Below are 25,168 nucleotides of genomic sequence, written 5' to 3' on the forward strand. Positions count from 1 at the left end.
TATTTTTAAGAATCTTATTTTATTCGTCTAAATATAAGAATTATTTTTGTATCATAAATATTAAAAGTCTTAAAGGTCTTTCCTCTTTTGGATGTTCTCTTATGAGTCTTTTAGGTTCAATATAGAGTTTTATTATTGGTAAGTGATATATTTAAATTTTATAAATATTTTTCTATTTTATTTGAGTTAATTTTGATTGATTTTTGTCATATATACTTTTTTTAAAGAGATATGTTCATCCAATAAAATTATAAGAAACATATTTATCCAACGATTATCTAGGTTCTCGATCAAATTTGAAATTTCAGTTTTGACACTTAACTTACGAATCCTTTATACAGCGTTATCATAAAAAAATATAATAATCCCTTGACCAGTAAAAAAGAAAAAAAAAATACAAAAGATTTTCATACTCCACATCACATATATATGTATATATGGAAATGTTTAATTACTATTATAATATTTATCCACATATATGGTTATGTAGATGCAGGTAATGAAGGTGTGCACATAACTAGTAGTTGGATGATTCTAATTATAACCACTGGTAGATGAGTAATTTTCCATATTAATAGTCTAGTAAGCATTTAGTATTACTAAAAACACTTTTGTGTCACTAATGTACGTTTATGATGATTATATGATCTCTACATACTCTTTTAATTAAGATATGATAGTCAAGTGTTTATTAGATTTTTTATATTTGTTGATAAATATTTTTATAAATTTAATTTTTTTAAAAATAACGAGAAGCTAACTTTAAAATCAACAATATTTTTCAAAGAAAATTTACCATTAGTCTTCATTTTTTTTCTTCTTATTGATGCCTTTATAATATTTCACGATTTGCTCCTATTTCTTGAGTCATGCCTTTCCTACTAACTCAAAAACCTAAGCAGTAATTGTTAATACAAAAATAATTTTATGTCATTCATCAAAATCAATAAATCACTCTGTTATGTGCAACATCATCAACTGTATGATTGTTCAGAACTTGAGTGAGTTAAACATTATCCCTATTATAGTTTACCCGGGGAGACGTCTTGTTGTTCTGATCTTATACATGAGGACCATAAAAACTTATAAAGAATCTATTAAAAGGGTATAAAAGAGACTTGTCTAATGGCAAATTATCCATAATTGGGTAGATGACGAAAGTACAAACTATGTCTTCTGTATTATCCTACACTATGCAAATTGCCTTACTCCCTCATTTGATCCTCAATCACTTGGATTAGCTTATTAGGAGTTCGTTTAGGAAACCCAAGGGCTAAAGAAAAATTCATTTGGTTAAATAGAGGAAGGTTTATAAAGGCCCACAATTAGCTAAATAATAATATTGAAATTTATTAGTTTTGCTGAAACAATTTAGAATCTAAGATTATATTCCTTGCATAGTTTAATTGAAATGTCAAATAGTATTACGGAAATGTCCATTGAAAAACATAAAAGAAAGAAAAGTGTAAACCGAAAACCTATGTGATCAACCTCCATTGTGTAACTGGAAAAACGGGATGCAACCTTTTTGCTAATTTTCTTGCTGTTCAAGATTCAAATCTTGATAACTCTAATCTGAAATGGTTAATAATTGTTGGGTTTTGGGTTCCCTTCTACATGGAAAAACTCAAATATTTTTTTAGTCCACTTATTTTTCAGCCCATTAGGATTGTTAGGATTTTTTTTTTTTTAGTATCACTTTAACCCTAAGAAATAGTATAAAAATATGTTTTTAGCCAGTAAAAGGTAAATAACAAAAAAAAAAAATTTTGTTGAAAAAATTACATCCAACGTATTTTATTTCTTTCCACGATCAGATAATGATCTTTATACGGATCAGGCTAAAATTTGGGGGGTATTTAGAAGATTTATTGTTCTTCATTATGAAGAGTGAAGATCGATTTTAGATGATTGAATTTTTGGTACTATTCACGTTTTTCTTCTCTACACCGATCGGTATGACTTTCTCCGACGATCAGACAGTCATTTGTGGTCTGATGAGGCTAAATTTTGGTGAGCATGTTTGGAATAAGTTGTTCTTTAATCTGAACATTGAAGATCGAATTTAGAAAATCAAAACGCATTTGTTTTGCTTGAACAGTAGTTGTTTTGGTGATATTTATCCATTCCCTTATTTATCTCTTGTTGTTTGTTTGATTTGTTATTGAATATTTATTTGAAGATTATAGTGGTTGCTTGTTGTTACAATAAATACTAATTATTATATTGGATCTCTTTTTACTTGGATCAGGAGAGATTCTGTTGTTTTTATTCTTCACATTAAATAAGTTTTTTACGTTAAAAATTTTAGAGTTTTTGTGTGATTGTTTTTTAGTATCTCAAGGTAGATTTTATAATATTTATTTTAACTGAATTTTGACTTAGTTTTCACTCCTCATAGATTCATTCAAGTGCTTTTCTACAATAATGAAGGGGTGAGCTACACTAGCTGAGTAGAATATCAATATTTTACCACCAATACAAAAAATGAAATATTTTTAGAAATTGTAAACAACTAATAAATAAAGTTTTTTTTTTTCTTAAGTAAATTCATTTAACTGAAAATATTTATTCATCACTCACCTTTAAGTTCCCAGATGCTTATGAAGGAAAGAACAAGAATAATAAATCACAACATACATTCTAAAAGACCAACAATAATTAACATTTACTTTTTTACTTACTTATCGGTGCCATTGGGAGTACATAGGGGTTCCCACTATATGTGGACCAAGTATCCATTCTATTAATCAATCGGTCAGCTCCATACCCTATCCAGTAATGGGTGCCAAACATACCACCGCTTCAATACCCTGTCTGGTAATGATCGTAATCAAACAATTTTCAACTCCTTACGGTATGAGATTCCTCAATCTCGTTCGACTGAAGGTAACGTTCACAGCAAAGTTTATTATATGTACTAAGTTCGTCCACCATTTTCCATGACACTTAGTAGGCTCTTTTAATTTTTAACAACGTTGCATACACATATAAGTTCTCATTACTATTTAGCCACCAAATACATGTGACATTCACATTCCAACATTACAGGGCAATAGAACGATCCTTTAATTGGCGATTTAAATTAATACTTAATAATTCAAAAAAATGTAATTAAAATATTCGTTTCAAACTAAATTAACGGATAAGGATGAAAACGGTTGAATAAACTAAATAAATAAGAAAAATAATTAAAATTAATAAATTAAAGTACACGAAGTAACAGTAGTCAAGTAAAGCATAACAATAAATAAGAAACACAGATAAGTTAGGGACAATTATACATTGACTGGTTACTGTCTCCATCGGTGACTTATATTTAATTAACCAAAGGGTCGCCAACATTTAACATTTTCCATTTATTATTTATTAAATTTTAATTTAAATGTAACGAGAGAAAGGGTGAGAGATTTTTAATCTGATTCAGTGTTCAGAACACTACCTTTTTCACTACATTTCTGGCAGTTCCTAATTCTTGAATTTTTTGGATTTTTCTGCTAAAACCAAAATACATGTCAAATATCATGGAAATACACAAAAAAGGGCAAAAAAAAGTGTCAAAATTCTCCCGAGGGCCGGTTTCTCTTCTGGTTGCCTTTCTTCTTCTTTTCTGACAAACTGGTTGCAGCTAGGGTTAGGGTTTCTGTAGAAGAGGAGTTTAAATACTCCTCTTCTCTCGATCTGGGTTGTCAGTTTGGGTCCACGTGGGCCGATCTCCACCATCGGATCTAGTTTATTTAAGAAGCAAATCAAGGCTGCCTATTCGATCGCACTTGATGGGGAAATGGAACTGCACTGTTCGTGTGCGGGAGAGTGAATCCAGATCGTTGGATCGATTGGCACGCGGATTATCTGCGTGGCCTCCCGCTTAGAACACGTATCCGCGTGTCTGCCACGCAGCGCGTGGCGACTGACCGTGCTGCTGACGTGGTCGTCCTATGTGACCACTGTTTTTATTTTTGCATTTTGACCCTAGTTTCAAATTTTCATTTCTAATGGGTTCTTCCTCATTTCCAGTTTGGCCCCTCCCTTTTAAAATTATTTTCAAATATATTTCTTCAAAAATTTTAAAAAAAATTATAATTAATAATTTTTAAATTATTATTAAAATAAATTTTGTCATCTAGAACCTAAATTTCGGACTCGGGGTGTTATAAGGTTTATTAGCCAAATGAGACTAATAGGCTCGGGAATAGAGAGATGTGTCCTTAGAACTTGATGTTCCTCATGAAATTGGGATGAAGGCTTTGTAAAGAGTTTAATAGACTCTAGAGTAGGCCCATTGCAATGATTATAGAGATAACCTCAAGAAAGTTATCCAAAAGTCTCAATCTAACCTTAGTGGAAGTGGGTAATTATAGTAGAATTAAGATCCAGGAAGATGTTTGGGTTATAAATAAGACCTTGTTAACATGCTCCAATTATCCAACCCTTTAAGAGCATGTAAACCATATTGTGGCTTCTTATGTGTCCTTAGAGGGACAATAGTTATGAAATGAGTTCCAAACTTCATTTCTGATGTTAGATATTGCATATTCGGATGACTACTGGTTCCCACACCACAGATAACTATACCTGGATGCATTTTTAGGATGTTTAATTCTCCATTCAATCTGTTTATCATTTTTTGACTGTAAGCAACAAGAATAAACTCCATCATACATGGAAATATATTTGGAAGTTGGATGTGCCTCAATGCGTGTGATAGTTTTATGGTTTATGGCATCTCAAAGACTATTGATTAATTTGAAGAGAAAGAGATGTCACATTGTTATAGAGGCTTATTGTTATCATTGTATGGACATGGATAAAACTATTATGCATGTCCTTAAGGACTGTCAGTTTGCAAAATAGGTATAGCCCTTTTTGATTGACAATAAGTATTCTAGTAATTTTTTTATCTTCCATTTGATAAGTAGATCAATTGAGACCTGAACATCAACATGAGCACTCATCATAATGCAACTTGGGAGGCTATCTTCCTCACTACTTCTTGGATTATCAAGAAAAGGCAAAACGACTTCATTCATGGTAACATGGATGGTAATACAACTCTATCTTTGGTGGAGATTTTAAGCAGGTTTTAGAGCTCCAAGATACCATAGAACTCCTCATCCACTTTGTGGACCAAAAATAAAAAATTCCCTTGGGTTGTCTAGAAAGTCTATTCAGATGGATGGATCAAATTAAACACTAATTGACTAGAAAAAGGATCTGGATTAACACTAATCGAGGTGGCTTGATCCATGACTAGTAAGGCAACTAGATATGGACTTCATGGCTAATTTTGCTAGTAATCAACCTAACATCATTGAGATCTGGGTGCACTTAAAATGTTCAGCTTGCTACTACTCACTACTTCACTAAGGTTATTATTGAGGTGGACCCTTTTCACCTTAAAAATCTTCTTGTACGCCTTGCTTATGGGTCTTAACCAAATTAACGCTGTTGAAAGAACTATTTAGTGCCTTCTCCATGTGAATTGGGAATTTCAAATTTCCTATATCCACAAACATAACAATTCTTACGCTAACACCCTTGTAAAGAAGACCCACGATATTGCCATTAGTGCTTTTATGGTGATATGTCCCTTTGTCAAGTTGGAATCTCACCTTCACCTAAATGCTTGTGACAACACTTTGATTCATGTAGAAGGACAACACTTGGATTCATGTAAAAGGTTACCAGTTCCTCTTTTCCTGGCCCATTTTTATTGTATCCTGAAAAAAATAGCATAAGTTTTTATTACATATATCGAAAGCTTCATATAAAATATGCTAAATAGAAATCATTTAAGGTCATGGCAAGAAAACACATGTTTAATTGTGGACACTGAATTTGTTGCTAATTAGCTATGGTTTCTGAAGGGGTGTTATTATTTAGCAATAGAATTAACAAATTGTGTTAACAGTTATTTTTAAATTTAACTCAGTAGTAATTTGTTGGTAATTTTGTCGATTATTATAACTACAAATAAAACTATTGATAATTGTAATTATAGACGAAACTATCATAAAATGAAACAACTGATAAATTTGTTGCTAAATCAATCATTAAAATAGAAAAAATTATCGATTTAATTATGCATTAATATATTGAAGGAAATAAAATAGAATTGTTTATCCTGCTTCAATAATTAATTATTTTTTAAAAAATTATAATAAAAATTAAAAAATAATTAATTTCTTTGAAGGGAGAGATGTTATCATATCAATTTATCATACTCGTTCAAATTCTATTGCTTTATTCCTCAAAAAAATTTATTTTCTTAAAGTCAACTGTGTAGAACAAGTTTAAAAATTATAGCCAATTTATTTGCAAATTCATACTTTTTTTAACTAAAAGAATTATATTAACATGACAAACAAAAAACTCTAATAACTTTTTAATTAAAATAAGTTACATAATTTTTTTTTTAAAAAAAATTAGATTTATTAAGCAAATTGCTAAAAGAGTAAAAGATTAATAGTTTACTTTTTCCCTCCACCCAAACAGAAAGCCACCATTTACAGCAAACGAGTTTACCCGCAAGAAACTGGACCAGTGGTTGGCCTTAGAAGACGTAGAGTAGAAAATTTGAAGGAAGATTCCAATGATCCATAGGAGCCCTCAAAATCATAAGTGGCCTTCTTCCCACCTGTCCAGCTAAAGACTATACGAGAAATGGAGGCCCAATCAGCCCACACTAACAATTGAATAAACAATAACGAGGATATCATGTGAGACGCTACAGCTACTGCTGCTAATAATTATCTGCTTCGAGATGAGCACAACCCACCTCCGAATCACATTTTCTTACATCATCAACTTTCAATCTCCTGTAAGTCCCGCTTCTGTTATCATCAAGTTGCTATCTTTCAGTTTGCAGCTTTATGCTGTGTGTATATATACACACACACACACACATATGTATATATATATATAGTCTTTATGGTATTATTGGAATTGTGTTTTAACCGAGAGATTTTGATCTGAGTAATTCAGTGAAAGGAGGCAAGCATGGCGTCTCAGCCCACGGCGCCTCCTAATCCAAGTGACGATAAACCCCAAAACTCAGGTCTGTTTTCTCTCTACTTTTCGTTTAATTATTTGGTAAATGTTTATATTTTTTCTGGGCTATCAAGTTAAGTTAATGTTTTTGTTTGGTTAGAAAGTAGGTTACAATTTTTCCTTGTGGTGTTTATGAACCAAATGCTATGTAGTTCCAGCTATAACCATTTGGCTATGTACTGCCGTTATTAAGTCAATATATGAAATAGGTTGTCCTTGATGAAGTATTTTTCTTATGGGATTTCGTTAATAATCATTTCTGAATAAATCAGTTTGTTTAAGAAAATATGGAGGATCTTATTGGAAAATTTTCTGGTTTGTGTTTAGTTCGGGTGCCCCTTTCTGCATATCTTCCCTAAATTGGCTGTTGGAGGTTTTTTTTCTTGTTTTTGTGTGAGTTAGGGATGTTTCTGCTTGTTGATTTCATGACCAAGGGGTTTTATGTTTGAGATATTAAAGACATACACGTTTGGTGCCTTTACGTATGTATTCAAATTTTAAACCCAAAAATATTATGCATTTTGGATTATGTGTTCTCCTTTTTTCCTTTTACTTCGGTTTCAGAGTCTGTTCAATCAGCCAATGAAGTTCAGCAAGATGCCAAGGCTGAGGCTACTAAGCCCAATGTTGCAACATCTGTGTTTGTGAACTCAGAACCAATGCGAGAAGAGCAAGTACAGAATGCTGTGAAATTCCTTTCCCATCCAAAAGTTAGGGGTTCTCCAGTCATGTATAGACGATCTTTTCTTGAGAGGAAGGGGCTTACAAAGGAAGAGATTGATGAAGCTTTTCGTCGTGTTCCTGTAAGCAAGTTACTTACCTGGGTTCATTATTCTTCTCGCACCATGCCGTTTACCTGTGTTATTGTGTCTATATATTCTAAGTTCACTCATGTTTATTTTCTTCTTTATCCACAACCTTTTATGTGAATATAGGACCCGCCTCCAAGTGCACAGACAGCTACTATGAATCAAGGTAATGAATTTTAGTGATGAAGTAAAAGTTTTTCTTTGTCTTTGATGTATATTTTTGTTTGACCTATACATTAACTAATCCTTGTGTTTCCTACATGACCTTATAATTTATCATGGTCCAAGCAGATGGGCAAGCAAAGACATCATCAAACACACAGTCACAAGCCCCAGCACAAACTCTGCAGCCTGTGGCAGCAGTTCCAAATACTGTTGCTCCATCAGTGGGGACCTTGACAAAGTCCAGATTTCACTGGTATCATGCAGTTATTGCTGTAGGAGTGCTTGCAGCATCAGGTGCTGGAACAGCTGTTCTACTTAAGGTATAACTAGCAAATGACTTCTTTTTTTGTCCTTTTATTTAAATAAAAGTGTTTGTGCATCAGCTCCATTTTCCATTGTTTCTAGTGGTATTCCATCTCACCTGAAAGCTTCTTCCACCAGACTTACTTCTTGTAGTGCTCAAAAAAAAAAAAAAGCTTACACATAATAGTTTGACTGATTGAATGGGAGAAACTGTTTCTTTTTTCAGAAGGCTATTATCCCTAGGTTGAAGTCCTGGATACGTAGAGTTGTCCAGGAAGAGGAAAATGACCTTGTAAAGAAAGCTAATGCAAAACCAAGTTTGGCAGAAGAGGCAGCTGCGGCTGCAAAAGCTGCAGCGGCAGCTGCTGCTGATGTGGCAAAAGCCAGCCAAGAGATGTTAAATTCAAAGACAGAAGGTGGGATTCTATACTTCATTCTTTCATGTGAGAAATTCCTTTAGGTACTAATTTGTTCTATGATATTTCTTCTGGTTTGGCTTTGGATAACTTTCTAATGTGTACTTTTTATTTGAGCTTGTTGTTGTCCTTGTTAGAGAGGAGATACTTCGGGGAACTTATGAGTCTGTTAGATGTGCAAGTACAGGAAATGAAGTCAATGAGTAATGCTATCCGCAAATTGGAAGGTCAGTTTTTTGTTGCTTTCTCATCAAAAAAGCAGAAATGTAAAACTTCTACATTTTATAATTGAGAAACCATTTGTTGTCATTTTCTAAACTACTGAGGGTGTTACAGTGTTATAACCTGGTTAGGAAGATAAATTCCTTGGTCATAACCTTCTAGTTTGTAGCCAGGATTATCACCTCCTGTTGTCTGCAAGATAGGTGTCAGCATGGATGAAGTACTTTTTCTTTATTATGCACAAACAGGGAAGTAGTTCTTCTGTATTTACATCTGCTTTGTTGGTAACTAATAATATGCCCACACGTACCATAAAAATAATATGTCCGCACATGTTGCAAGAAAGAACTGTGTATAATCAAACTAGAGATCTTCGTACTTGCTGTATTTCTTCTTATGCTGCTGACATGAATAGGCAACTGTTTATTCCTGCTGTCCATGAGACTTCAACTGCCTTATCTAGGAAATTAGGAATTATCCATAATAAAAAATGTGCAGAACTCATTGATGTGCTAGAAACTTCTCTAATTGATTCTAAGCTGGCCAACAATGAGACAATTTTACCTACATTTGGGGCTGCAAATGTCTTTTGTGGTTTGAGATGATGAGTTAATATTGTTATACTTTTTTTGGAGCTTTTAACCTGTTAAAAGTTTGTAAAGTATAACTAGTTCTTATGTATTCTAAAAGGCTTTGGCAAAACTTGGTTGTTTGTCAAAGTTCAGGCCCGGGTTCCTTGGTTCAATAGACTTAATAGAATCAATAATGCATGTAGTTTAGTTGTCGGTTAATTCTTGGTGGTCAAATTATAGCTTTCCAGATGCCAATGAATTGTAAATTCAAGAATTCATACTATCAACAATTTTAGCATGTGTTGAAAAAGGTAGCAAGAAGAAATAGAAAAAGGTGCTTGTGAAAATTTGGGCCGATGAGGAATTGTCTATATTTCTTTTTGTGTTTATATATAGATAGGCCTTTCTAAGTGTGCACTTTTTTGTTGTGTTCTCAACACTTGATCTTTGCTTGATCTGCCTATTTAATGCATAAGTTTTTCATTGTTATTGCATTCTTTAAGAATGAAGAATCACTCAAGTGTTATTGACAAAATCTTCTTTATCTGACATTATCAACATGTTCCTTTCATATAATTACATTTCTCTGTCAGGACAAACCAATAACTCAGGCAGTACTTATGTTGCCGACCAAGAAGATTATAGAGTATCAGTCACAAATTCAAAGGTCAGCCAGAATGATCTTAGAGTTAACATGATCTATGGTTTTCTGTGGAATTTTAATTATAAGTTCTGCACTTCATATTTAAAATTTCCAAGTTAAGTTTTTAATTATTCAGGACTTTTTTTTCTTTTTGCAGCAACCATATGCAAATGGAAAAACAGAATTTGACTCCCATCCAGGTTGTTTTCTATTTAATTGATACCTGGTTCTTTACCCTTTATGTTTCTGAATTTCCACCTCATGCAATTACAATTTTCTATACAGCAAGATCCTCCTCTCTGCCTTCTTCTGGGGAGCCCTCTATCGCCCCTCATCCCAAGTCATACATGGAGGTGAGTAAAGTTTCCAATCCTTTATTACTATAAAATCTTTCCAGTTGTTCAATGGTTTAGTTTATATTTGTGCTATTTTGTGCAATATGTCTTCGTTTATTCCAACTATATTCAGAAGGATATGATTTTGTTACTTGATTATGAAAATTGGGCATATCTAAATGTCTATGCATTGAATGCATGGTTATGGGATACTCCAGTGATCACTAATGGCTTTTTTTGCTGAATGAGATATAGGTGGAATGTAATAACTATTACCAGGGAATGAAATAATGTTATTATAGAATTGCTCGATATTTGATTCACATTCAGTAATAAATAACTCATTACAACCCCATTACAGTGTGGTTCCTAGTATTAAAGGCTGATAGAAAACTGTGATAAGTACAAATGCTATGATAGTCTTATTTATTGGATTTGTCTGAAAACATATGAATTATATGTGTAAATAGTTAAATATATATTAATATATGATAAGTTGATTAAATTTCATCTTATTGTATAAAGTAATTTTGTTACAGTTATCATATTTTTATTTTTCTTTCATATTATTTTAATATCATAGAATTATAAAATTTCATATAAATTATTCTAAAATTGTCTTAGTAATTGAAATTGCCTTGTATGTTTTTGTACTTAATTTTAAAAAATAAAAAAATTTCTTTAATTGATTAAAAAATTTTCAAACAACAAATTATATCATAACTTCAAATTTTCAAGTATATTCAATACGCATTGTTGAGTAAGAGTACAATGATCTTGAAAGTGAAATTAGTGATTATGGGCAAAGCTGTAATCCTGATTTATTATCCCTATCCGTGAATTAGGATTACAATTTCTGCCATTATCTCAATAAGAGAGCAATTCTGATTCCATCACTAATTAGTGTAGCGAATCTGTGTCATGTAATAACTATTATGCTTTTAGCACATTTCTGCTTTATATGGTCAGTTAAGGTCTTTGTTGTAATTATTTTTGGCCCTCAAGATCTCACATTCTTTTTCTATTATATGGTTTTATAAATCTTTTTGCTCCCTATGGATTGTAATATCTGGAGGATGTCGTACCCCTGTTTTATTGTATTTTTCTCCTCTTAATAAATCTTCTTTTATCAGAAAAATAAATATCTTTATATTGATTTACTTAACTATTTTTTGTGGGTTAGTTCAAAACCTCATATACTGTAGTTATAAATTGGATTTGCGTAATTGCTGCGACAAAATGCTTGACTGCAAACCCCTAGATTTTACATTATTGATATTTAGTTTATTTTCAAGGTGAACCTGATATCAGGTATCAATAAGATGCAGTGGGATTGTCCCTTTTCATATTTCTGAAAGATTTTGGCTTATTTATTTTGTATTATTACTGCAGATAATGCAAATGATCCAGAGAGGGGAGAGACCATCCAACATCAGGGTAATCTAACCTGGTTTCTCTTTTATGATTGAATTTTTCACCCATTATGGAATATGCTAGTTCTCTGGAATTCTAAATTTATGTCCAGGAAATCAATGATTTACCCCCAAATCCTAACCAGCAGCCATCAAATCCTCGCTTAGTACCAAGAGCAAAGGTGTGCATCTTGAGAATTTGTCCTGGATCAAAAGTCCCATCATAATTATTTTCCTACTAGAATCACAAACTGGAGAAAAAAATACTTTATTGAATACAGATATTCAAGTGAAGAACGAATTCCAAATTTTATTCAGCATTTGATATGTTTTAATGCACTAATTCTTAATTACTTAGAGAGAATAGGATTTTCTTTTAAAGTACTCAAGGAGTTTTGCATCTGAATCTGATTTATTTTTTCCCCTCTTCTGACAAGCCTTGGGAGGCTGCAAACAGCTCGAATCAAGTAACTCAATCTCAACCGAACGGTGAAGGCTTGAACTCCAAGGTGATAGACAATGGGGTGATGTATCAGTTTGATGGAGACAATTCAGTTCCTTGGTGGCAGCAGAAAAATCCTAGAATTACAGAGATTGAGAACGAAGATGAATTGAAGGGTGGATCTTATGGTGATCAAACCTATCAACGGCCAATCCCGCGCACATGGGTTCCTCCGCAGCCACCTCCCGTTGCAATGCCTGAAGCAGTTGAAGCCATAAGACGACCAAAAACATCAATTTTGAAGGAACAAGGTGCTGAGAATCAATCAGCACCTCCTCTTAATGAACCAACTCAGGAGTTGCAGAAGATTACAGAAGTATCCAAGTCAGGAGGTGCATTGGAGATTAAAGGTGATGACTTGAGCATGCAGACTGCACAAACCACTGAGATACAAGAAGAGACACCAACCAATTAGGAAAGGAAACGGCGAAGGATTCAATTAGTACAATCTGTTTGATCCAAGGTATATGGAGTAATAAGAATAAACTTAATGAAACAGTTTACCTTATCCTCCAACTCTGTTAAAAATAATTCATTTATGAAAGGAATAAATTCATGAATTGATACTGCAGACCAAATCTTGAACCGTTTTTCACGGATGGCAATTTGTATTGGGTTTTTTCAGACATGTTAATTGAGGTAGATAATATGGCTTCTTCACACCTTGGCCTAGTCGGTTTTAGCCGATTTTATATGTATCTCTGCAAAAAAATACGTTAGAAAGTCTCAATTGACTAAAAAAAATAAAAAATCAAAACTTATCGAGGGGATCTTTAGGTTCGGCGGCTCCCTTGGTCCTTCGTGGCTAGGGTTTTTCTTTGACTAACTTGTTCCAAAAAATGACGGTGAACACAGTGGTCAAGAATCGTGTGAAACGGAAAACATAAAAGGGGTCATGAGAGAGGATTTTGGGTTTTGGCCGCGGTAGCTCTGCCGGGCTTTACCCATGGTTTTCAGCTCACTCGTCGTCCATTTTGCTTCGATATGGCCACAGAGAGACTCGGAATTGAATTCCGAGCAGAAAGAAGAAAATTTTACCTTTTACGATAGTCGGCGGTAGCTTTAGTGTAGGGCGACCGGTGGACGGCCTCCTTCTCCGGTGTTTGGTTCTTCTTCTCCAGCGAGGGCTGGTACAGCTAGGGCTGGTGCAGCTAGGGTTAAGATTTCCTGGAACGCGATGCTTAAATACCCACCCTGTCTCGACTTAGACCGTCATTCAAGAATACATGACCTTCTCTCTTCCGTTGGATCTATCTTATTCGAGGAATGAATCTGGGTAGTATGATCAAATTGAATTTAATCATTCGATCATGTTTAAAGAGGGAATACATCTGGGTTGTTCACGCGTGCGAGATGAGATCTGAACTGTCGGATCGCCAGGCACATGAATCGCTCACATGGCCCCCGGCGTAGCGTTGATGTCAGCAGGGTTAACACGCAGCGTGCTCTAGTTTGCCAGGGCTACTGTCCGAGCCGTCTCACATGGCCAAACTATTCTCTTGTTGTGATTTAACTCCCTGTTTTTAATTTTTGACTCAAAAACATCCCCTGAATTAAAATTTCACTTATTTTTTTCAAAATTGTTTTCAATTGTGTCCTTAATTCATTTTTTTCTCAAAAATTCAAAAAAATTAAACTGAAATAAATTAAATTAATTATTTATATACTTTATTATAAATAAAAATAATTATCTCAGGCCGATTTTTGGGCTCAGGTATTACAACTCTCTTCCCTTAAGAAAAATTTAGTCCATCAAATTTGTCACCCTCTTACTCAGCCGAACAGCTGAAGGCACTAAACTCTGAAGTCTGATTCTAGTTCCCAATTGACATTTTCCTGAGTGTCATTCTGCTATAGGACCTTAACGAAGGAAATTTCTTTGTTGCGAAGTACTCTGCTTTTCCAATCTACAATATTTACTGACACTTCCTTGTAGGATAGATCCTCCTGGAGTGAAAAGGGCTCGTGAGACAGGATGTGTGAGGGGTTTGGGTTGTACTTGCATAGCATGGACACATGAAACACATTATGAATTCTGGATAACTTTGGAAGTAGTGCTAGTCTATAAACAGATGTACCAATCTTATCTAAGATTTTAAACGATCCAATGAACCAGTGATTAAATTTTTTCCTCTTATCAACCTACTAATTTTCTTGAGATGGGTGACCTTAAAAAACACTCGCTCCGCTTTCTCAAATTCTAAATCTCTCATCCGGGTATTCGCATAACTCTTCTGTCCGTTCTAAGTTGTCTGAATGTTCTTCCTGATCTTAACTATCTTGGCTGTAGTCTCTTCTATAAGATCCGGGCCAAACAATTTTCTATCACTCACCTCTTCCCAACAGATCGACGACCTACAGGATCAGCCATATAATACTTCATATGGTGCTATATCGATACTGGCTTGATAGCTGTTATTGTAGGCAAACTCTATCAAAGGTTGGTGATCATCCCAATAGTCCCCAAAGTTTAGAACACAAGCTCAGTGTAACGACTCTAGAAATAGCCAAAGGAAATAAATGATAATTAAAGTACAGAAGCGAAATAAATATTCAAAGTTTACATTCCTTACACAATAACTTAAAGTACCAATTAGTGTTACAGAATTCACTCTTTTAAAAGAAATACAAAGAAATAAGAAAATGAACGGAAAATAAAGAAAACTAACATTCTACTCGCAATCTTCTTGCGGATCGGGTTCTGGATCGTGATTTTCTTGATCTGAAATGGTTAAATAAGAGATGAGCTACATTAGCACAGTAAAAATATCACACTATATCACCGACACAGAAATGAAAGTTCGTAGAAAATCGAAACAATTAATGCAACACTAAATTAAGCAAATTCATTTATCAATAATAAAATCATTTACTGTTCACTTATCGTAGTGAGATTTATAGAAAATAATAACATTATATATATCATGATTCAGTATATAATTGGCAACATAGCACATATTATACTTTCATATTCAAATCATCAAAACAACAATTGCCTTTTTTTTTCCACCAACATGCTAGTATCCATAGGGGTTCATAGGGATGTCCCTGCTATGTGTGAATCTTTTTCTTTAACATTCTCAATTTCGATCATCCCCATACCCCGTCCGGTATGAGCGCCAAATTATTAAGCCTCAATACCCCGTCCGACATGAGGGTGAAGCAGGTCATTCCCATACTCCGTCTGGTATGAGCGCTAAGTTACCAAGTCTCCATACCACGTTTGGTATGAGACACGTTCACGGTAGGTTTTCCTATGTACTTGGTCCGTCCACCATCTCCTAGGATGCCCAGTAAGGCTGTCGTTTCATTCATTTACTTAATCACAAAAGTTTTCCGTTTACTTTTAACCTTCATTTTTTCAATTCAACCGTAAACACGTAAAATAATAATACATGTATTCAAAGCTATAAAATCAATCAATAAGGCACTATCATGCATTTAAACTATAAAAATAATTAACAGAACAACAATAGATAATTTTTGGTTCTGCTTCCGTTAGTAATCCTAATTAATTATGAACATTTTTTAAATTATACAAAATACTATATTTATTGTTAATTAGACTTCAATTCTATAACATGGAATAAGGTGAGAGATTCTTACTCAATTTGATGCTCGAAAGGCTATACTGTTGACTGCGCCCACTAGCAGTCTCTGGATTCCTTGAATTTTTTTTTGGAATCAAAACGTGTTATAAGTACCTACAATTGTCCCAAACAAATCTAAAATCAGTCTTAGGGCCCATTTTGTCCAATTTTAGAATTCTGGCATGGCGACTCTGCCGTGCTTCGGTGACGGTCTGCCTCGACTCGATTATTTTCGACCGTTTTTGGCTGATTCCAATCGATTTCGCATCAATCCCTGCGAGAAAATATGTTAAGGGGCCTCGGTTGGCCAAAAAAATATAAAAAACTGAAACTCATCGACGGCAAGGCTCTTCGGTGCGGCAGCTCCTCCGGCTCACGTTGCGGTTGAGTGTTTTGCTCCGGTCAACCTGTAGAGAAGGAAACGATGATCACAATGGTGGAAAAATTTTGCCGAACGAGAATGGGGAAGGGCCTCATCGGAGGCGTTTTGTGAAATTTCCTGCGGCGGCGCTGCCGAGCTTCACCCGCAGTTTTCGGCCAATTGGCCAGTCCTTTTACTCCGATTTCTGTCATGGGGGTGTTTAAAATTGAATTCCGAGTAAAAAGGGATATTTTTACCTTTTTTGGCAGTCAGAAGTAGCTCCCGCGTGGCAGGTGGCGGTGGCTCTCCTTCCCGGCGACTGGGTCTTCTTCTCCGGCGAGGGCGACTGGCGGCTAGGGTTAGGGTTTGGTGTGAAGAGGATTATTTATACTCGTCCGCTTTTGATTTGGACCGTTCATCACATTTGATCTGGACCGTCCGATTGCGATTAAATAGGAAGTGAATATGGACCATTCATTGTGATCCAATCTGAGCTGTTCATTGCGATCTAATCTGAACTGTCCGATCGCATTCAAACCTGACAGTCTGATCGCATTTGGGGAGGGAACACATATGGGCTGTTTGTGCGCACGGGAATGGATCTGAGTCGTTCGATCGCGGGCACGCAGATCGCTTGCATGGCCTCCCGCGTGGCACCACGTCAGCTTTCGCCGCCATGCAGTGCGTTCTGGTTCGTGGGTCGTGGGGCCTGCTGATTAGGCATCCTACGTAGTAAAACTTTTTTAAGTTACCTTCTAACCCCCGGTTTCTGATTTTCTTTCATACCTCCAGAACCCAAAATTTCACATCTTTTTCCCAAAAAAATTTTCAATTTCACCCCTACCAAATTTACTTCATTTTTGCATTAAATTAAAATTAAAAAATAAAAAATTTATATTTATAATTAATTTAATTTACAATTAAATTAATTTGGGCATTACACTCCGAGCATATCCTCTAGTATGCGAATCATCCTCTTTGATTGTCCATCGGTTTGAGGATGGAATGTAGTGCTGAGAGACAGTTTCATTCCCACGGCTTGCTAAAAACTAGACCAAAATCGAGAAGTGAACTTGAGGTCTTTGTCGGATACCACTGTCATCAAGACTCCATATAGCCTGACTATCTCCTGAATATAGATTCTCATTACCTTATCCAAGGGGTCGGTTGTCTTGATAGTCAAAAAATGAGAGGACTTGGTGAGCCGGTCGACAATTACCTAAATAGCATCATGTCTTGAGCGTGTCTAAGGTAACTCTGTCATGAAGTACGTGATAATATGTTTCATTTCCACTCTAGGATCGGTAATGGCTGAAGTAGTCTACCTAGCGTTGATGCTCTGCCTTAACCTGCTGACATACTAGACACTTGGAGACAAAGTCGGTTATCTCTCTTTTCATCTCACTTCATCAAAATCGGAGTCGCATACTTTGATACATCTTAGTACTTCTAGGATATATGGTGAACTTTGAACTATGAGACTCTGTCATGATGTTTCTTTTCAGTTCACTGTCATCTAGAACACACACCCTGTTCTAAAATCTGAGCAACCCATCGGTAGAGACCCGAAATTCTAGATTTATCCCATGTTCTGCATCCTTCCTGAAAGCTGTTAAAGTGAAATCGATTAGTTAGGCTTCTTTTTTTCTCTGCATCAGTTTGGGTTGGACTGTCAGATAGGGCAGGCATGTAATCCTCTTCAAGTCTTGAAGTCGTATTTGCTGTACAACCCCTATTACCCTGCATTCAGAAACTATTATGTGAGCTAGTATACTTGCACTTTTTTTGTTGAACGCATCAGTGACCACATTGCCCTTTCCCAGATGATACAAAATCTTACAATCGTAGTTTTTAAGGAGCTCTATCCAACGCATCTTATGCATGTTGAGATTCTTTTGAGTGAATATATATTTTAAGTTCTTATGGTCTGTGTAAATTTCAAAAGTCTCTCCATACAAGTAGTGGCGTCAGATCTTCAAGGTGTGTATAATGGCGGTAAGTTTCAAGTTGTAGGTGGGGTAATTCTTTTCATGACTCTTCAAATGCCTGAATTCATGGGTTATGACATTCCCATGCTGCATCAGAACACAACCCAATCCCATATAAGAGGCATCACTATACACTGTGTATCCACCCGTCCCACTTGATATAGCCAAAATAGGTGCGGTAGTCAACCGCTTCTTAAGTTCTGTAAAACTCCTTTCGTAATTCTTGTTTCACTCATGTGAGTCGGATCAAAGGGGTGGCTAGGCTAGAAAATCCTTCCACACTTACTCAATTTTGCATGCAATTTATTTTTCTTGAGAACCTATAAAACCTAAGTCAGGTTGTGAGCGCGTTCCTCTCTACTCTTTGAGTAGATCAGGATATTATTAATAAATACAATGACGAACTTATCTAAGAATTGTCTAAAAACCTTGTTCATCAAGTCCATAAATATGGTTAGTATATTGGTTAGCCCAAAAAGTATGACTAAGAACTCATAGTGTCCGTACAGGGTTCTGAAAGCTGTCTTGAGAATGTCCTTTGTCTTGATCTTTACCTAATGGTAACCTGAACGCAAGTTTATATTATAGAAAATATGTGCACCATGTAACTAGTTAAAAAGGTCATCAATTCTAGGGATGGGGTACTTGTTCTTGATTGTGACTCTGTTCAATCCCCTGTAGTCGATACATAATCTTAGAGTCTCATCCTCTTTCTTTGCAAACGTGACTCTAGCACCCCAATGAGATATATTGTGTCGGATGAACCTACTATCTTGCAATTCGTTGATCTGTTTTCTCAAATCTTCCATCTCTACATGACTCATGCGGTAAGGGGCAACTAAGATAGGTTGAGTGTCAGGCTAAAATCTATTGTGAACTCAACTTTTTTGTCCGCTAGCAATCCAGGTAGTCCATTAGGGAACACGTCCAAAAATTCTCAGACTACGGGAATCTCTTGAATGCAAACTTCTTTCTCAAGTTTGTCTATTGTAGAGAATACAACCGAGTTAAAGCATCACACAAATGAGGCAATTGCCATGAGAAAATAATACTTAAAACTTTTATGAATTTGTAAATAACTCTTCATTAAGAGGGTTGAATACAAGTTTCTTGTAGAAACAATCTACGGTGGCGTGTTAGATGGCCAACCAGTTCATTCTCAAGATTACATCAAAATTCTCCGTGTCTATCTCTATCAAGTCTGCACTTAACTTCCTATCTGCTACGTCTATGATACAAGCTTTGTATATAACATCCCCTATTAGTGTCCTACTCCTAAGAGTAAACACAAACAACACAAAATCAAAATTTTCAGATAATACATTCAAGTTTTTTACAAAAATATATGAGACAAACGAGTGTGAAGCACCAATATCAATCAAAGTATGTGCGAGGTAATTATAGATATTATACGTACCCTATATCACATCCGAATTGGCTTCAGTATCCTGTTGAGTGAGGTTGTATGCTCTATCCTAGATAGGAGATCTGACTTGATTTTGATTTTGTAGGCACTCTCTCGCGTAGTGTTAGGGACTCTCACATATGCGATAGGTATTGTTAAAACAATAGCATGATCGATCTCCATGATCCTTGCCATAGTGCTAGCAAGTCCTACCGCATCCTATCGCTAGAGATTGGGGAGGAGACTGAGTCACTAGCCTAGGTCTCTTGTTCTGTTGAACCGATGTAGAGGGTGCTAGCCTGCGGTGTAAAACCAAGGGTCTAGAATTTTTTACTGCTGGTGGAAAGGTATGAAGATTTCTCTCTACTAGTTGTGCCTTGACCAGAACAGCTGAGTAGGTGCTGAGCTCAAATACATACAGCTGTTATATGATCTCGAGATGGAGGCCCCACTCGTACTTTTTTACTTTTCAACCTTCATCCATCATACTCTTAGAAGAATATCGGCCCAACTCTAGGAACCTCCAGGCATATTCTGACACTGTCATATCACCCTGTACTAGGTGTGCAAACTCCATCTTCTTCAGATGTTGAAGGTTCTTTGGGAGGTATTCCGCATTCAATACCATCAGGAACTGTTCCTAAGTGACTGGAATGGGCAGGGTGGCCTACTTGAGCTGCCACCAGTGACCTATCTCTCCCACGAGCATATAGGTGGCAAATACCACATTCTGTTCAGAAATCACCTCAAGAGTTGTGAAAGCCTTCTTTGTCTCAATTAACCAATACTTGGCCTCTTTGAAAAAGGATGCCCCTGTATAAGTTGATGAGTTTAGTCTCTTATACCTTTCAATGTAGATTGAGTCCATCATAGGTGAAATTGGGTCCCGTTGAAGAGGGGCTAGATTGTGCTAGGGAGAGGCCGGGTGGCCCTGTGACAGCACCTGATTGTATGGTGGGGGCACCGGATTATACGGTGGCAGGGCCGAATGATATGATGGAGGAGCAGGGCTGTACTAAAGTGGCACCGGATCTTCCCGCTGCAAGGGTGGCTCAAATTGTGACAGTGGGGGGAGGATTAGGCAGCTCCCTCCTTTGCTCCTAAGTCTGCTGGGCAGAGATGAGTCTCTCTAGCATCTCAGAGAGTCGATCAACATCCTCTCGAAGTGACCCATCCCCGACTGCTCGGTTTATTGGGGGCCTTCCTCTCATCATATCCTTGTACCTGCATTTCACAAGAAATGGTTGAGCGACAGTTTGTATTTAGTGTTTTTAAATCTTTGTGTAAGGGATGGTCGCGAAGAACGCGGCTCTGATACCAACTATAAAAGCCCAGAACTTAAAGGACATAAATTTTTATTTTTAAATGTAGAAGCAAACAATAAGATTAGGGTTTATATTCCTTATACAGTAAATTAGAATGCCCAATAGGGCTATGGGAATGTCTCTTCTATAGCAGTTCGTAAATAGAAACGAATAGATGATTAAAACAAGTAAATAAATATCCTAGGGGTTAACATCTACTAGCACTTGATGGGGTCTGGGAGGTTAATTTACTCATAACCCTCCTACTGATCAGGATCTGGATCTTGGTCTTCTTGATCTGAAATGGTTAATAGAAGAATGAGCTACACTAACCCAATAAGAATATCATGCTAATTATTGAGATGAAAAATGAAGGTTTGTAAAAATCATAAAATAACTAATTGAGCCCTTAATCTGAGTAAATTCATTTAACATAAAAAAATAGTTTATTCTATACTTACCGTTGCAAGTTTTTTAAAAATGATCTATAAAGACAATAAATTCGAATATCATTCTTATGATACATTTACATGAACAATAACAGTAAACTTACCTTATTCCTTGCTTACTGGTACCTTTGGAGGTCCATAAGGATATTCTCCTACTCGTGAACCCAATATATAGATTTGTTAATTAATCCGGCCATTCTTATACCCCGTTCGGTAATAGGCGCCAAACACATTATCACCTCAATACCTCATCCTGTATTAGAGTGAACTATATCTCCCAAACTCTTTTGGTATGGGACTTCTCAACCCCGTCTGACTGAGATAATGTCCATAGTAGGGTTCTCTATGTACCGAGTCCGTCCACCTTTTTCTAAGGTACCCGGTAAGCCTTTCATATATAGATCCACATCAACAAAACAACCACCAATTGCATACCAACATCTTATTTTTATATTTACAGATTAATCAAACAATATTTAAGTAAACAGTATAATTTTATACCTCAACAATTAAGAACGTAATTAGCGCATTTATTTCGAATCAGTCAATCAAATAAAAATCACAATTAGTAAATCAATAAATGAGAAAGTAATTTAAAAGTAATGATTTAAATCACACGGTAAAACAATAAACAATTTAGGCAGTATAGAAAAATAAATAGGCAACACATACGAGTTAGGACAATCGTACACTAACTAGTTTTTGGCTCCACTAATGACCTGTAATTATTTTTAATGTCCTTCTAATTTTTTACAAATACAAGATATTCGATTATTAAGCCTCAATTTACTATAACATGGAGTAGGGTGATGGATTCTTATCCAGATCGGTGTTTCGAAATTCCGTGCTATCTATTACGCCTCTTAACGGTTCCTAAATTTTCTAAATTTTTCGCACGTTACGTTCCCAAAAATACCCCAAAAACTAAAATTGGTGTTGAAAAATCTTTCTAGCACATTTTAAGGATCCAGCACGGTGGCGGCGTTATACTCTAGCGCTAGCTCCGCCGCCCATGGCGGCAGTTTGCCTTGGCCTAGCCAGTTTTTGCCTATTTTAGCTGGTTTTACATGTATCCTTGCGAAACAATACATTAGGAATGCTCAGTTGGCTAGAAAAATAAAAAAAAACTGAAACTGAAACAATATGTCTTTGGGTGCAACAGCTCCGTTGGTCCTCCTTCATGGCTGGGGTTCTTCTTCAGCTAACATGCACCAGAAAGAGATAGTGAACACGGTGGTCAAAGAATCATGTGAAACGAAAAACGTGAAGGGAGTCATCGGAGAGGGTTTTGAGTTTTGGCCGCGGCGGCTTCGATGGGTTTTTTTCGCAGTTTTTGGCTCACCTACCGTCCCTTTTTGCTCTGATATGACCACGGGGAGACTCGGAATTCTCAGCGAAAATTGAAAAACTTTACCTTTTTCGGCAGTCAACGGTGCCTCTGGTACGGCAGCGGTTGGTGGTCGACCTCCTTCTCCGGCGTCTGGTTCTTCTTCTCTGGCGAGGGCTGGTACAGCTAGGGTTCCTTAGAATGCTATATTTAAATACTCACCCCGTATTGATCTGGGTTGCCTGTTCGGGAATACGTGTCATCTCTCGTCCGTTAGATCTATCTTATTCAGAGAATAAATCTAGACCGTACGATCAAATTGAAACTGATCATTTGATTGCATCTAAAGATGGAATGCATCTAGACCGTTCATGTGCGCGGGATAAAATCTGGACTGTCAGATCACCGGGTACCCGGATCACTCGTGTGGCCTCCCACGTGGTGCCAATGTCAACGGGGTTTCCATGCGGCGTGCTCTGGTTCGCCATAGCTGCTGACCGATCCATTCTACGTGGTCAAAATTTTCTCTTTTTACGGTTTAACCCCCTGTTTTCAATTTTCATTCAAAAATATCTTCCGATTTTAAATTTTCATATCTTTTTTCTAAAATTATTTTCAATTTCGTCCCTAATTCATTTTTTCTCAAAAATCTAATAAAATTAAATTGAAATAAATTAAATTAATTATTTATATAATTTGTTATAAATAAAAATAATTATCCTAAACCGATTTTTGGGCCCGAGTATTACAAGCTTAATTTAAGACCTTGCTTGTCACAAACAAACAATAGGAGAGAAAAACCTTTCTCAAAATTATTTTGACTTTTTAATTAGATAATTAAGAGTTCATTTATAATTTCTTGCAACAACTTATTTTACAAGTTGATAAGGGGATTTGACTATGGAATTTAAAAAAATAATAATAAAAATTAGTGTTAATCAAGAAATATATATGTTATTATGATTTTTTAATAACATGCTTCCCTTGCTTTATTTTTATTTTTTAAATAAATAAGTCTTTTATTAATTATATTTATTTTTTTTTCTTTTTTAGCTACAAAAATAAAAAGAAAGACAAGGGAAGCTCTATCACAATAGTCCAAGTAAACTTTTATTTTTCCATTATCTTAATAAAAGTTATAGGTATTTTAATAACCCATATTTTCATTATTTTTCGTGAGTCAACTAACTAAACTTATAGGTCTTTACTATTGTGGACAAAAAAAGTTCTTCAATGTACAGAAAATTCAAATATATATATATATAAATTTGTACTTTGTTCTTAAAGACATATAAAATAATTATTTTGCAATGTAATCCATGAATAAGGAATTTGTTATTATAATATTAAAACTATATATATGCCAATTAAGTCATGTTTCTTGATGGATTATTATATGTATTATTTAACAACAATAATATTATTAAATAATTATATATTTATCATTATTATTATCATTATTACTATCATTTTTTATATTGTTATTGTCATCGCTATTACTATTATTACCATGGCTTCATTATCCACTATTATATCTTTATCAGATATATTATCATTGTTTTTATTATTTCTTTAATTGTTATTATCATCAATCTTATTGTTATTAATGTCATTATTATTGTCACCAATTGCTCTTAAAAATGGTACATTATTATTAATACTACCACTACTATTATTACTATTATATTGTAATATTTTTCTTATAACCTAAATGATATGTTGAATATTAATCAAGTGAATTTAATTATCTCAAATTTTTTTATATGCTTAATATCATGATGGATGAAAATCGAGCTTCCAACCTCATTTTTGTAGAGATGGAAAAGTAGCAGCTTATGTAACACCCCAACTCTTTTTTTTAATTATTGTTATTATTATATGAATATAATTATTATTTATGTAATTTTATATTGAATTTAATTTAGTTTAATTTATTTTAATAACAATAATGATAATAACAATAATAAAAATGGGTAAAAATTATTTAGGTATTTAATTGAAAATAATTTTGAAAAAAATGGGTAAAAATTATTTAGGTATTTAATTGTCGGAAACCGGGGAGTCAAAACGTAATTTAGAAAAGTTGTGCCACGTCAGCAGCCCCGGCTAACCAGGACGTGCCATGTGGCAGAGACGCTGATGCGGGAGGCCACGCGGGAGGGAGCCACGGGGGCGATCCTTGTGCGCGCGATCGAACGGTTGAGATCTATTCCCGTGTGCATGGACGACCCAGATCAAAAAAACGCACGGACGGCCCAAATTGCATCGCGCATGGACAGTCCATATTGAATCACGCACGGACGGCTCAGATTGAA

General features: G+C 35.3%; 1 protein-coding gene across 1 annotated transcript; it reads left to right on the forward strand.

Annotated features, from left to right (window-relative positions):
• Positions 1-6,668: 6,668 nt before the first annotated feature.
• Positions 6,669-13,000, forward strand: PEX14 (peroxin 14). The gene is made up of 13 exons (XM_022045527.2): positions 6,669-6,820; positions 6,985-7,057; positions 7,615-7,853; positions 7,986-8,025; positions 8,151-8,344; positions 8,554-8,743; positions 8,881-8,970; positions 10,131-10,204; positions 10,338-10,380; positions 10,466-10,533; positions 11,908-11,952; positions 12,041-12,109; positions 12,365-13,000. Exons 2-13 carry the CDS (start codon positions 7,000-7,002, stop codon positions 12,842-12,844), a joined length of 1,590 nt encoding a protein of 529 aa, XP_021901219.1. The 5' UTR covers positions 6,669-6,820; positions 6,985-6,999; the 3' UTR covers positions 12,845-13,000.
• Positions 13,001-25,168: the final 12,168 nt, after the last annotated feature.

This window comes from Carica papaya, chromosome 9, assembly GCF_054855325.1.
Source record: "Carica papaya isolate Zhongbai chromosome 9, ASM5485532v1, whole genome shotgun sequence".
NCBI lineage: Eukaryota > Viridiplantae > Streptophyta > Magnoliopsida > Brassicales > Caricaceae > Carica > Carica papaya.

Bases quoted from the DNA above. Each gene is read 5' to 3' on its own strand.
- PEX14 (XM_022045527.2), top strand. From the start codon at position 7,000: ATGGCGTCTCAGCCCACGGCGCCTCCTAATCCAAGTGACGATAAACCC. The intron at 10,205-10,337 runs GTCAGCCAGAAT...TTCTTTTTGCAG, and splicing joins TATCAGTCACAAATTCAAAG to CAACCATATGCAAATGGAAA. The intron at 12,110-12,364 runs GTGTGCATCTTG...TCTTCTGACAAG, and splicing joins GCTTAGTACCAAGAGCAAAG to CCTTGGGAGGCTGCAAACAG.